The sequence below is a fragment of the Oryzias latipes genome, chromosome 2, assembly GCF_002234675.1.
Source record: "Oryzias latipes chromosome 2, ASM223467v1".
In the NCBI taxonomy this organism is placed as follows: domain Eukaryota; kingdom Metazoa; phylum Chordata; class Actinopteri; order Beloniformes; family Adrianichthyidae; genus Oryzias; species Oryzias latipes.
Genome location: NC_019860.2, coordinates 17312791 through 17327031, shown reverse-complemented (window position 1 = coordinate 17327031; position 14241 = coordinate 17312791). Strand labels below are relative to the sequence as shown.

The following is a 14241-nucleotide window of genomic DNA, read 5'->3' as shown; positions in this document are numbered from 1 at the left end:
TCCGGTTTCAGAAGTATAAACCTGTGGACTCTGATGAAAGTTGTAGTGTTATAAACTATGTTTTCCTGCAGAGAGTCCAGCAGGTTTATCCCTAAGTGTCAATCCAAAAAACAAAGACTACAGGTTAAAAAAATGTCTCAATTTAGTTGAGTAAGAAGGTACGGGTTGGACGTTACACCATCACGAGGTTGACTGTTTACAGCATGGACTGTACACATGGCACTCCCATCCCCGATATTAGAAGCACAAAAGGCTCCACTTATGATTTTAGAACATGTTTGTTAAAACATAACAGAGGTGGAGTAGTCCACTTCTGTTCACAGAATCGCAGGTTTGGTTAAATAATTTAACTAAATCCCTATTTTAACGAAAGATTTGTAATCAAGGCTTATTGTTCGGCTTTTTGTGTTCATATGTGTGAGTTTTAACTGAGGTTAATCATTTTCAACGCCGCTGCACATGCTCCAAAGCAGAGCAGTACAAACTCAGATTGAAAAAGGGCAATTGAAAGAAATCAGATTTATTGATTTAATAAAATGTTGTATTTTTAGCAGAACAATCCTGCTGTTCCTGCTTCACCCCTCCCCGTGGCTGACTGGTTGGTCATAGTCAAGGATTCACAAATAATTTATAAAATAAAAATGGTCCCAAGCTATTCTGGGGTTCATGTTTCTGGGTCTTGCCTCTATCCTCCAACGCGGCATCTGATCACCCAAACCGTCCCTCAAAACGGGCCCTGTGTGTGCTATTGAAATTGGTGGTTACCTTCTCCAATGATCCCCACGTTTCTAAAGCAATTCAAATCTGGAGGAGTGAGGGTGACCCCTTTTTTGTAAGCCCTAATATTTGAAGTAAATTTTTAATGAAATGGGAAACATCTGTGTATGCCTAACATTCTCAGAGATTGTGGCTGTTTATAAGTAGTTTAATACCAAATGAGACGGGACACGGCATCTAAGACAAGCTGAGAATAAATGGTGCACAAAATTGACAGTAATTTTGATAAAAACATATTTCAATTCTATTTTTTTCTGTGTAATTTAATAATAATAATGGATTAGATTTATCTGCACTTTTCCCGACGTTTGAAGCGCTTACAATGTGCATCCATTATTCATTCACTCCTCATTCATACTTGGTTATCCCAAGCTGCTGATGGAGCCGCAGCTGCCCTGGGGCAGACTGACTGAGGAGTGGCTGCCACTACACGCCTACAGTAAAGAAAATAAATGTACACCATTGCAATAAAACGTTTATTAAATATTTCAGTTGCATTTATTGTTTGTAATAGTTCAAAGAACATTAGGCTGTATGGTTGGCCCTAAAACATTTTCACCTCAACTGTAGTTTGGTGAGGCCTCTCTTTGCAAAACATTCGGACGCCCCTGTTTTTGACTTTCACTGTGGGGCAACATTGCTTTTAGGACCAGTTGATACAAAAACCAGCTTCATGCTTTACAGTGATGAAAGTCAGGCAAGGAAAAAATCCCTGAACTTTTCTTTGAGCGATATGGCGGGCACAGAGCGAAATTTTGGAAAAATACGTGGTCTTAGATGCATTCTGGTGCATTCTGGCAGCTAGTTATTCACTTCTTTATCAAGAAACTAAGACTAATTGGAGCATCATGATTTGTCATTCAAACCCCTAGTTTGACTCTCCATTAAGGACTTGCTGGTCCTAAAAAAGAATTTGGAAAATTGCTCAAAGTAACACAATCCTACAATCTACGCTTTTCCTTAAAGCTGCAAAACATACAATTGCTAAAATATAGTAACATCAAAGCCCCAAATGGCAAAAAGAACACCAGTAACTATGATATTCTATGAAAATACCTCAGTTATTTATACATTATTTCTGCTTTAGAAATGACTGATGTACAACATCCACTTGCACTGTTTTCTCAAACTATAATTAGATCAAAATATGGGATCTGCTTTAAACTATCTTTCTATAACATAATACATCAATTCTTTAACACCAATACTAAGTAATCTGGGAAATATCAAAACAAACATACAAACTAAACTAAACATTGTAAACATTATTTTTTAAGGGAGTGCGGGTCCAAACCATCAAATACTTATAATTAATGTCAACTATACTGAACTAAATCATGGTAATTAGGAAATACAAATAAATTAGATAGAGAAATGTATTCAAAATAAAAACTGAAACTCAAAACTAAAATTGAAATTATTTCAAAATGTGGTTTTGATATTATTTTACACAAAAAAGTATTTGACCTACACTACCTTAAAAATCTTTTTTTTCCAGCCAAGACCACTTCAATTTGTTTTTTATCGTCTTCTCACAACTGAGGTCGTGACCACGCTCAATAATGACGATGCCTGCCATTATTTTAACACAAATTTGATCGCAAACTCTTCAGATGTGTTTGTGAAAGTTTAGCGTGGGTCCGCCAGTTTTGGTCTCTAGGGAAGCGAGTCACGCTGACCACGTGGTGCAGACAGAGCCAATCAGACCCGTCGACGCATCCGAAAGCAACTAAAACGTCCCGTCATTGGTCAATTAGGCCGGGAAGACGAAAGATGGCCACGACCATAGAGGAAGCGATCTGCGGAGAAATATAGAAAATAAAGCTAAAATTAGCTGATTTCAGACCATTTTCTAATCCGGAAAGCGATTTGTCCGTAGAGATCAGGTCTTTATTTCCCGGAAAGTACGTTCGGTTTGCTCAAAAACCCGGATTTCCGGGAATTCCCGGAAGACTTTCATCACTGGCTTTATGAAGAAGTGACTCTTTCACATGCAAAAGAAAAAGAAGAAAAACAATTGGTCACGCTTCTTTGTCTGTACCTGGAGAGCAGCTACATATTTAAAGCTGCCCTCTGCGCATCTGAGATCAACTGGAGCTTCCTTTCTTCTTCCTCTCGCCACCAAGACCTATGCATAATTACCGGAGCGATAACAACCCATGTCAGCCGTTTAATGGGCCGATAACATTGGAAAGGTGCTGGCACTTCAGAGCGTCTGAGCGGCGAAGAAGGGAGCAGCAGAAGGATGAGAAAGTGAAGAGACAGCAACCAGTAATTTCAATTATTCATATGACAGTGTAAGTGAGCAGCGCGAGTGGAGCGCCTTTGATTTACTGAAGAAACTGTTTTGTTAAATCTTTCAAGTGAGCCTCACCTCTGCAGTGTTGTGGCAGGAGGAAGAAGAAGGCTCTTTGTTGAGGCTCTGACTTTGCTGTTGCGACACTTGCAGATTATTGCAACTGTGTCTTCAGCAGAAACGACACTTTATGTGTCAATTATGCTCCTATGCAGCCAGGAATAAAGATACATCTACTCCACGTTAACCTAATTGCTTTGATTTGCACAAAAATCAATACATAAGATGACACCGTATGGAATTGTTAAGCCAACCACAGATAGTTTAGCGACTGTTAAGGGTTTGCAATCCATGATTGAGCACTACTGGAAAAGTGAGATAAATCTATAATTTATGGTAGATTCATTAAATTACCTAAAAAAGGTAATGCTATGTTCACATCAGCTTTGGGAATACGCGTTCAAACGCCCACTTCCAATGAAAAGTCAATGTAAATGCCCATTTTGGGTTTCTGCGATCAAAACTCTCGTGTTCACATATAACTATGCAAGTTTCTAAGCCTGTTTTTGGGCTCAGCGAACAAAACGCATGGCCTGGTGAAATTAAAGTTGTACTTCAATCAATCGGGGAGTAGGATTTGGTAGTGACGTGGGGTAGCGTTGTTCAGTTCACGGAAGTGCCAACCGATGAAAATTGATCATAAAGGAGAAATCAATAAGTGCGTGTTGTGCCCGGCTAGAATTATACAACATCAAGTCTTTCATCGTATAGGAATAGAGCTTTGAAAGAAAGTCTGAAGCAAGATCACGAGATTTGCCACACTTCAAAATGTTGCACCAAGCCTCTTCCAAATGTAGGTAGGTACTTGTGCTAGTATCGGGTAGCTACAGTCCAGCGTGAACAGCCAAATGCTAAAAGCAGAATTATCTACAAGGCCTTTGTCAACTCAAACAACTTCTCCTCTTCACTGTGAAAGATCTCAGTATGGAATTTAAACAGTAACACGATGAGGATTTACCAGGTATCGACACAAAAGTATGCATGGGATATCAAGGAAGGTGGACCCATCAGTACAACAAAAAACTATCACAAGTGAAAATACAAATAAAAAATCAAGAAAAAGTTTGCTGATGAATGTCTAAAGAAGTCAGATGACAACCTCCAGCTCTTCAGAGCAGGTCTATGACCCTGAAAACACATGGAGGTTGCACTAAGAGAATAGAACATCTCCAAGGAGATCATGTATCATTAATAAATTTCTATCTATTCACCTAAAAATACAGTCACAAACCACAAACAACGTGTTCTAAAAAAGACAGATTTAGGTTCTGGTGTAGGTTCAGCAGATTTCCAGACATTAATCCCACAGTAAATCTATGCAGGCAGCTTGAGCTCATGAGCCATGAAACTTTAATGATGTGGAGAGGAACTGCAATAAGACAAAAGGGTTTTTCCACATCTGGTAGAGCAAAGGGATCAAATACTTCATTTAACGATTGAACTGAAAATCTTAAAATCTTTTTTATTTTTATTGTTCAAAGAAAGGTTTTGCATTACAAATCCTTGACTCATTTTTTTCTATGTTTCCAGGCTAACAGACAAAATAAGAGGGGTTGAGCAACTTTATCAGTATTGAGGTTAGGTTCACCCCACGAAGCCTCTTTGTTATATCCTTACATACTGTATGTGTTGAGATTTTGGATAAATTAAATTTAAGATAGTTGTTAAAAATATAACTTATTTACCTTAATAAATAAATGTATAATTCAATTTAATAAAAATTTATCAGAATTTGTTGTGACTGGCATATAAATTTTTACATAATTAGGGATTTAATAAAACAAAGATTTCACTCAAATTATTATAAATCCTTGATTTTTACATTATAAACTTACAAAAACTTGCTTTTTCTGCTTTAAAAAGGCAAGAATTTGTTTAAACCCTCTATAAGAACTCTTTAACCATTTACACAATCCCCACAATTCCAACATTGCCTGAAGCAGAGAAAAACGATTTTGTGCTGATATGCACTTTACAAAAGTGTTTGCAAGGACTGTAACGATCAATCGACTCAGTCGATTTATATTCCTGCAATCCAACCAGATCGATCTGTCTGAGGCAAGTTGTTAATCAAATCGACCTATAACATTAAAAATGGTGTCAAAATTAAATAAATCTTATATCAATATTAGAAAAATACGACTTGGATTGAGGCACAGTAGGTTTATTTTGCTATGAAGGAGAGGGATCCCTGAGCTTTCTGGCAAGGCCAGAAGCCGGGAATAACATTACACCTGAGCCTGGGGGTGTCCGTGTCCCTGTGGTCTGGGTTCTGGTCCTTGCCCCTGAGTGCTGGGCCTCACCAAATTTCCAACTGTGGGTAAGCCTGGTTGGGCCATGTTTACAACACTTCTTGTGGACCCCTTCTTCTCCTGGGTGCCCTCCTCCTGGGAGGGGATGGTTGGCCCCTGCCTGGCTCCTTCGTGGACCAAATGTGGGCCGGGTGGGTGGCTGCCTGGAGCGCGGAGCGGGTTCCCCCCCCCTTAGGGGGTCCCGGCTCGTACCTGGGGTTGGGGCGGGGGGATGCCCCAAACTCTTGGGTGGTGATAGGGTGCTCGTCCGGGGTTGTGGGCGCTCCTCTGGGGTGGGGCCTTGCGTTGGGCCCTCCTGGTGCTCTCTTGGTTGGGCTGGAGCTGCGCTCTCTGTCCACCCATGCCTCCCTGCTCTCTGGCTCTGGGGGACTCGCGGCGGTCCTGCTGGCCCTGGCCTGGGGTGGCGGATGTGGTCGCCCGGGGGGCGGTTGTTCACTCTCTGCTGCCGTGCGGGCGTTGGGGGGGGTTCTGGCTGCCGCTACTGCTGCAGCGGGGGTCTTGGTATGGGGATGGCTGGGCACTTTCCCGCCTTCTTTCCACATTCCATCATCCATTTTAGAAGAACATAAACACTCACTTGAGCGCAGGTGTTAGCTCACCTTTGTACAAATAGTTGGCGTGACTGAAGGAAATATTTCACACTAGTTGGTTTAAAGGCATAGGTATGCGTTTGTGAACATTATTTGTATTGTGTACATGTTGACATGTAGACATTTTTTTTGAGCCAACAGGTATGCTATAACATTTGGGTTTGTGTGTGGACAGGCCCCGCCCTTATAGGCTTGTATTACATCTGAACCTCACTGGAATGAGTATAACCATCCAGAAACTTGTTGCTTTATGCTGCTTCATGGTTCGATTACAAACGGGGTTTATTCAGACATACCTCTGGTTTGTCAGAAGATTCACAACCCCTGTTGTGAAAATAAAATATGTCCAACTTAATAGGCCTTCAGCTCTCATATGTTTGCCCAGCTGTTGGACAGGACAAGTTAAAAAAAATTTTTTTTTTAAAAAGGGTTAAAAGGAAATCAATTTTATAAAATCAACTTTGCATTTTCTGAGTAGAGATAATTGGATTGATCAAAAACTGATCAAGTCCGGATTTAACTAATGTCGCTTTTGGAGTAATCTGGACTCATAAAGCAGCTTTTGTGTAACTCAGATTTTAACTCTGTTGTTTAGAACTGTCTAATATTTCATTAAAAAGCTGAAACAATACTGGAAGGGTCTGAAAGTAAGTTGATGTAGAGTGTCTGAGAGCAGAGTCACAGGATTTCAGTGTTTAGGTCAATAGTTCATCTAGAGGCTGAACTGGGATTATTACGACCCTTTAAGACCCAAACCTCTGACAAAACATTTGAAATCATTTGAGATGTTCATTTTATTTTACTCTTTTGTACTATTAATGTACTAACAGTGCACCCCGAGGGGTACACGTACCGCCGGTTGGTAATCAGGGCGCCATGGTATCAAGCAGTTGTTTGATTTAGGACGCAACACAAACAAATGTATGCATCATTGAGCAAGTGAGCATCAGGTCCTATCATTTTGGGTAATTCATCCTCCTGTGTGTCACTTCAAAAGCGAAACAAATGTCTTCTTCAGAGCTGGAAGCTGTAGGACATAAAAAGAAAGCTGTGCGCCGTCGCTCCGCTTTAAGGAGGAACTAATAAACCTGCAGCAGCACATGAAATATGCTGATGCCCTACAATGTTGCATCAGCAACAAGGCGAGTAAATAAACATTTCAAGGAAAGACAGATCCAGTGCTTCAGGGAAAAAGCCGCAGGGGAAACCCCCAGCCCCATGCCATCTTCTTTCTAACAGAATAATAAGGGGCATTTGGGAAGGCCCCAGGCATCTTTACAGCCTTCGGTAGTGCATGTGTGAAAAAAATATTCAGCTCGTTTTGGGAAATGTCTTCAAAATGTGCCTTTGAAGGTCGCTCGGTTTCACAAGTGACTCCCCCCCCCCCCCCCCCCCCCCCCCGTTTCTTGCTCTCGTCTTTTTTTCCTAGGTACGTGCTGCTGCTGTTCACCCTGTTCTTCGTCCCGGGAGTGGTGATGATTACAGCTTACGGCCTGATTTCCAGAGAGCTTTACCGAGGCATTCAGTTTGAGCTGAGCCAGAACAAGGAGACCACTGGTGAGACCCGACTTAAACCCAGACCAAACCGTGAAAGGCTGCTACTATTGAAAAGGAAGAAAATGATTTATCTAGGGTCATGATGTTATGCAATCTCCAATTCACAGAACTTTTATATAATTCTTTTTTTCCCCCCCAGAACAAAGTCATTTGTTTCTTTACCCCTTAGCAGAAAACATTTTCTTTTAATACCTCTGCACCTGTACCACACAAAATTACATTTTCTCCTTGTTGTTAGGCATTAATTGCAGCTCAGTTGTAAGTCAATGGAGAGCAACAATTTTTGGTTTCCATTCCATTGCATGAGTTTGTATAGAACTATGTTTACGCCAAAGTAAATAGAAGTAACCATCATCGGTGGTTCTTCAGAAATCCAGAATAATATCAAATATTTGGTAAATTTAGCCAGCATTCTTATGAAGGAAGCCTTTTAAATAATTAAAACCTAAAAAATGAGAGAGGTTATTAGAGTGTAATTACATTGGGAATGACCTGTGATGTTGCGCAGCAATTTGAAAACCCAAATGACATCGTCTGAAGGGTTAGAGTCAAATGAGATAACAGAGGCGCGTTTTGATTAACATTAATTACAAACACTGAAGCGTTGAGGTGAGCCTCAGGATCAACTGGCAAGATGCAATAGACAAAATAAAATTTGCAAACGTATCCAAGTCAGGTCAGCAAGGGATTATCCAGTCAATTTGTCCGTGCCCCGTTTAGAATTCCCTGAAAAAACGAATGGCTTTCAATAAATAAGCTTCATGTTATTTTTGACAGTCCACTTTGTTTGACAAACAACCAAACTCGGGTTAGCAGAAAAAGTGGTACAGGGTCCAGTTGGCAATGGCCTATGACGCAATTTATTTTAATGTAAATGACGGAGCTTCTGAGTACGATTTGGGAAGGACGTCTAAAGAAATTAAAAAATGACAGAAAAGAAAAATCTAAGGGAAAACCCTAGACAAGACCTGGACCACTAAAATGAACCAGAAAGAACCCAAACTGATTCTGACTCGCACACCGGTAGCACTAAAAATTGCTCTCTGGAGGTGACAGCTCTCATAAAGGGGTGGATTCTCCCACGGCTGGTCGTTGGATTTTATTGGAGCCCGTTAGAGCCGAAGATTGCGGCGTCCTCTTTAGAGCGGTGCTCACAGATTGATGTTGCTCTGCAGTGCTGATCCTCACAGCTTTCAAGTTATTCGTGTGGACGGCCCTTAAAGATTGTATTTCCCTCTGGAAATCTGAGAAAACTATATCGTCTAGGAGCGACGGTAGTCTCACTCTAGGAGAGGTTTTCCATCCTTTCAAATTACTTTCCGTTCGCCCCTCTGGGGACGGGATTTTAAAGTATTCTCCCAAAGGAATTTAGAAGAAACCACTTTCCTTACGAAGACATGTGCTGTGTCTAAATCCACTAAATCCAGTCTTTTTGCACTTTATCTCAGTGGTATGGTTCATGTCAGTCGACGAATTTAATTGAACCCAACCATGGAGAGATTAGGAGGACAGCCATACCTACAGCCACTTAAGAATACACTTATTTGAAATTCATATAAGCACCACGGAAAACTGAAGCACTCAAAAGGAACCTTTATAGAAATCCTTAAATCAAAAAATTGATTGCCATGGTTCCTTTGAAACTAAAACAGTCCTGTGGTCTTAGTTTAAACAGGTGAAGAACGCCATCTGGTTTGGCTTTATTGGAAGACAAAGCTCGAAAAGAACCAAACTATCTGGAAAAAAACACTATGGTTCTAACAGTTACTCACTTGGTAGCAGTATTGCTCCGCCCACGCCAAAGTAGTATCGTGCGGTCAGTATGACAGTCTGCCCGGGAAGCTGCAGTAGAGCTGACAACAATAAAAGTGCAACTAGACGTTGTAATTATTAAAAGGCTGAATATATTTTACAGAACCGTAGAGATAGATTCACACCACCCTCTGCAACGGGCATTCCAGCAGCCATTTCCAATAAATGCAGGTAAACCTAAATCACATTCACAGATTTTTACAATAGTTTTTGAGATCTACGTACAAAAAGTGTGGCCATTTAACGCTGTCAGTGAAACCTAGGCTAACAACTTCTGTGTTTGCTTTTTGAATAAAGATAATATCTCCTGACATGTGGTAAACCACATCCGCCATTGCAAGGACACTAGCAACGACCAAATTGTTTCCGTTTTGTGCCCAAACCGCAAGATTTGCACCATTTCATGCCTCCTCTAACTGTTGGTGGCAGAAGGTAACAATGGAAAAAGAAGAAGAAGAAGAAGAAGCCCCTCCCTTTGAACACCATGGGCTAAATGATGTCCAGTGTGTACGTAGCTTAAGCGTGATATCTGCGAGTTTAGGGCGATGGGCAGAAAAGAGATAAACTTTCAAAATGAGAAAAAAAACACTGGATCATCAGTTTGACGAAAACGTTCAAAGTTAGCAATTGGTGGCGTAGGAGGAGGGAGGGAAAGGGCGGCATCAACGCCGCCTTCATGGCCACCTACATGGTGACCTCAATGCCCAAGTTCAGCCACACCACCGTCAGCAGCGCTGGCACCTGCTGAGCCCCTAGGAGGCTCGTGTGGTGTCAGCATTGGCTGTCAGTGGCGGTGACAAAACCGTTCAAAGTTAGCAAGTGCAACAATTGCAAAAATATAATGGGAAAGCACCTAGGGCATCGTAGTGCTACCTACATACTAGTTGAAGTGTATTGCAGCTTTACTAAAGGTACCTGACACCTAGCCCAATAGTAACAATCAACTTTATCAAAATTGAAGGTCTAGTACATCTCGTCTCCATCACATTTTTGAACTTCCATTTAATACAGATCAATGGCATCGTTTTTGAGATTTTGATTTGACTCTTTCACAGGTCAGAAGAATGGTGTGATGGGGTCAAATGACGATGACGGCTGCTACATTCAAGTTTCCAAAAAGCCCTCGTTTGCTGTGGAGCTTCCCACGCTCTCCGCAACGTCCAGCGCCATTCAGGCCAAGACCGAGCGCGCCCGTAGTAACACCTCAGAGGCCAAACTCCAAGCCAAGAGGCGAGTCATCCGCATGCTGATGGTGATCGTAGCTCTCTACTTCGTTTGCTGGATGCCTTTGTACTCGGTCAACACATGGAAGGCCTTCGATGACAAGTCTGCCTCCAAAACCCTGTCAGGAGCTCCCATCTCTTTCATCCACCTGCTGTCCTACACCTCCGCCTGCGTCAACCCAATCATTTACTGCTTCATGAACACGCGTTTCCGTAAAGCCCTGCTGTCCACCTTCGCCTGCTGCTGCCGCAACCGCCTGTGCCGTTTGTGCTGGTGGCGCAGGAGGAGGGAGGGTGAGGACGGCATCAACGCCGCCTCCATGGCCACCTCCATGGTGACCTCAATGTCCAAGTTCAGCTACACCACCGTCAGCAGCGCTGGCACCTGCTGAACCCCTAGGAGGCTCGGGTGCTCTCATCATTGGCTGTCAGCAGCCGTCATGTTGTGCGCCATCTGTTTTCACCCCAACTTCAATTTCTCACTCCTAATAAATTTTGAGTCATGCGCTGAGTGAGATCCTTCCTAAAAGGTCTAGTTCAAATTTGATGTGCAAGGTGGAAAAAAATAACCTGCTGCTTGAGTTTAGTGACATTCCTACAGTGGTAATCATTGGCAGCAACTACTTTATTGCAACCTGGAGAAAACATCAAGTGCCTGTGCGCCTCGTGTAGCTTTGTTATTATTCTGTGTTTTCCTTATGATACGAGTAGTATACATAAATACCAGCTTCTATTGTTGTAACTATTGGTAAATGTTTTGATAAAACCATGCGACAGGATTATTTTTAATTTTGTTCCTTCTTTTGGTTTACTGGTTTTCACAAAGAGTCAGAAAAAAGTGGGGGGGAAATGAAAGAAGGCTAAAAAGTGTTTTAATTATAGAGGAGATTGGGGCTATTGCATGTAACATTCTCATTTTCCTTTTAACAACTTGATAAAACTTGCCTGAATGTGATTTTTTCCCCCCTAATCTCAAAGACAGTCGTTCTTTCCTTTCCAAAGATTTCTACGAGGTCAAAACATCACAAGAGCACCTCTGTTCTGTATGTTAGTCCACCTGCTGTCCAATCCATGTCATTAATATTATTTGTGGTCCTTCATTCGGCTGTCAAAAAGATCGATATCTGACATTTTGGGAGCCAGGGCGGGGTGACGGCGGAGAATCCCAGGAGAATGTTCCGAATGATGAATTGAGGTTGGCTACTTTCGGTCATTTAACTTTTCATTTAACGCTGCTTTGACCAGAAGTCAAGAGACTGGCCAAACTAGGGCTGGAGATTCTGTTGGATGGGACCAATTCAGTAAAGTTATGTGATATATGAGGCAAAAGCTGTGAAGATCAAGGGTAGCTCAAAGCAGTGACTAAAAGTGAGACTTACAGCGAGTCAAGGGTCTGACTTCTTGGACAACGTCTACGTTGTCCATAGTCCAGGTCTAAACGAAGGAGCCACATTTTCAAGCACTTTACCAATAAACACAATCAACTTTGATTAGTGGTGCACGCTTGTTAAAAAACTCGTTTTCACCTTTGCAAACTGCGCCAGGGCACATTTCATTTGATCATATCCAAGCATGGAATGAAGACGAGACAACAGACAAATGCACCATCCTTGGGGGTCAAAGGTCAGAAGAGGATTTATCATAATGCCAAAGTTGGAATGAAAATGAATGAAAAGTATGTATGCAAAGGGTTGTAACTGAATCTGAAACTCAAGGACAGATTAATCTTAATCTTAATTAATCTTAACCTTGATTTTAAAAACCTAATCAGGAATGTAGAGATTTATTATAGCTTCAATCAGGAAAATCTTTAACTTTTAGGGTCGGCAGCTAAAATAAAGTTGTTTTTTTTAGCAGTATGGGGTACGTCTGGTTCTGGTCGAGGACTTCCGGTTGTGGACGTTGACGTCTGCAGGCAAGTCTTGTAGTTTTTTCCCCCTTTAGTTCCATATAGCAGACAGAGGAAGGTATTGAACCATGGCACACTCAAGACGATATAAACTCAAATTCAGCTATTTCTGTGCTATGTAGAATCCACAGTGCCATCTGATCTTTGGTGGTGCTAATTGAAAGGAACAAAACTGTTGACAGAGGTCTGGTGCAAGGCAACAATCACCATTTTTTTCCCTGGAGGTCAAATGCAGAAAGGTTGGGTCACATGTAAGCTAGAGAGCAAAAAAAGAAGTTTGTATTAGTCCTTAGAGCATGCTTTGCGTTACCTAGCCAATTATCGGATTTGTAACTTGTAACAAATATGGCGAAGCCTTAGCAGAACTGATTTCCTTCCATATGCTTCAGTAGCTCTGACTTGTGAAAACGGCTTTGCTTGAAAGAACCATCAAGGACAAGACCATGGCACATTGTTGAAAGATTCATTTTTGAAATTCTAAACCTTCAGTTAAAGAAATATACTCAATGGTAAACAGACCTTGCAGATTAAAAAAAGAAAGAAAAAAAAGTGATGTATAAAGAACATGACACACATCATGAAAACTTAATAGAATATCTACTTGGAAAATGTGCGTCGATACTTCTTTGTTGTTTAATGTTGTGTATTTGCTCAAGGTGTCATGTCCTTGAAAGAAAACTGTAATGAAAATGAAACCGTGAAAATAATAATAATAAAAAAACACAACTAAATTGGAATCCAGACATCTTTCCTTCTCCTTTTCTTCTTGACTATACTGTCTTAACTTTTAGGTCACTGTGACCTTAAAGGTATCGTATTCTGCGCCTGACAGGCTTTTTTGATCCTGTGACATAACATTTATCTTTTCACAAAGAACAACTCATAAAAGATCCATACATTACAGGTTTTACACGGTTAACTCTTTAACACTGGAGCTGTCGCTGGCTATTGTAACTCTTTGACCATTTTACGCAATGAACGGAATTTCAAAAAATTCCAAAGGTAGGAAAAGCACATATATACACAACAAAGTTTCTTTTCTCTGTGTCAGAATCCTTTGGTTTACATCAGTTACATTAACACTTTACTTATGTGAATGTGTATGTCAACGCAAAGCTGCTTTTCTCATCTTCAGAATCTGTTGGAATTACGTCAATTGCGAAAAACGGTCCAAGAGTTACGGTAGTTGAAAGAACATCAACAGAAGAGCCAAAACTCTAATGTTTAAGTCCTTCTTTGATGATTTTATCTTATTTAAAAGCGTGTCCAGTGATCTTTTAATCATGATCATGCCCTTTTTAGCCCAATTTTTTTTAAATTGTCGTTTTGTAGGACATAGTTTCTGCAACGCGGCAGTAGTTCATCAGAAACTGGCATCTGAGTAAGTCTTGGCCGGACTGTTGGTGCGAAGTGAGCCAGCTTTCATTTCCCATCGTGCCCTTGTGTACACACTCTAGTTTACTGCCCCTCACAACCCCAATCTCAAATTATATTTGCCACAATATTGGAGCTATCCAGCCGTACTACTTTGAGCCAGATGTCAGATCGAATGAGGAAAAGAAAGGCGTACGTGGATGTAGTCGTCTATAAGTGGATGCATCAGAATGAAGTGGAGCACAGAGCTCGTGGCCTGCTGAACGCAGTATGCCTGTGTCGTACATAAGTAATACAAGCTTTTTCAAAAAGCATTTTTTCGTCTGCTCCT

General features: G+C 41.2%; 1 protein-coding gene across 1 annotated transcript in view; it reads left to right on the top strand.

Annotated features, from left to right (window-relative positions):
• Positions 1 to 13277, top strand: part of LOC101175467 (cholecystokinin receptor) — a 58317-nt gene extending 45040 nt beyond the window's left edge. The window contains exons 4-5 of the mRNA XM_004066683.4: positions 7465 to 7592; positions 10460 to 13277. Coding sequence (XP_004066731.1) covers positions 7465 to 7592; positions 10460 to 11019 — 688 coding nt within the window. The 3' untranslated portion in view covers positions 11020 to 13277. The remainder of the gene's footprint in view (positions 1 to 7464; positions 7593 to 10459) is intronic.
• Positions 13278 to 14241: the final 964 nt, after the last annotated feature.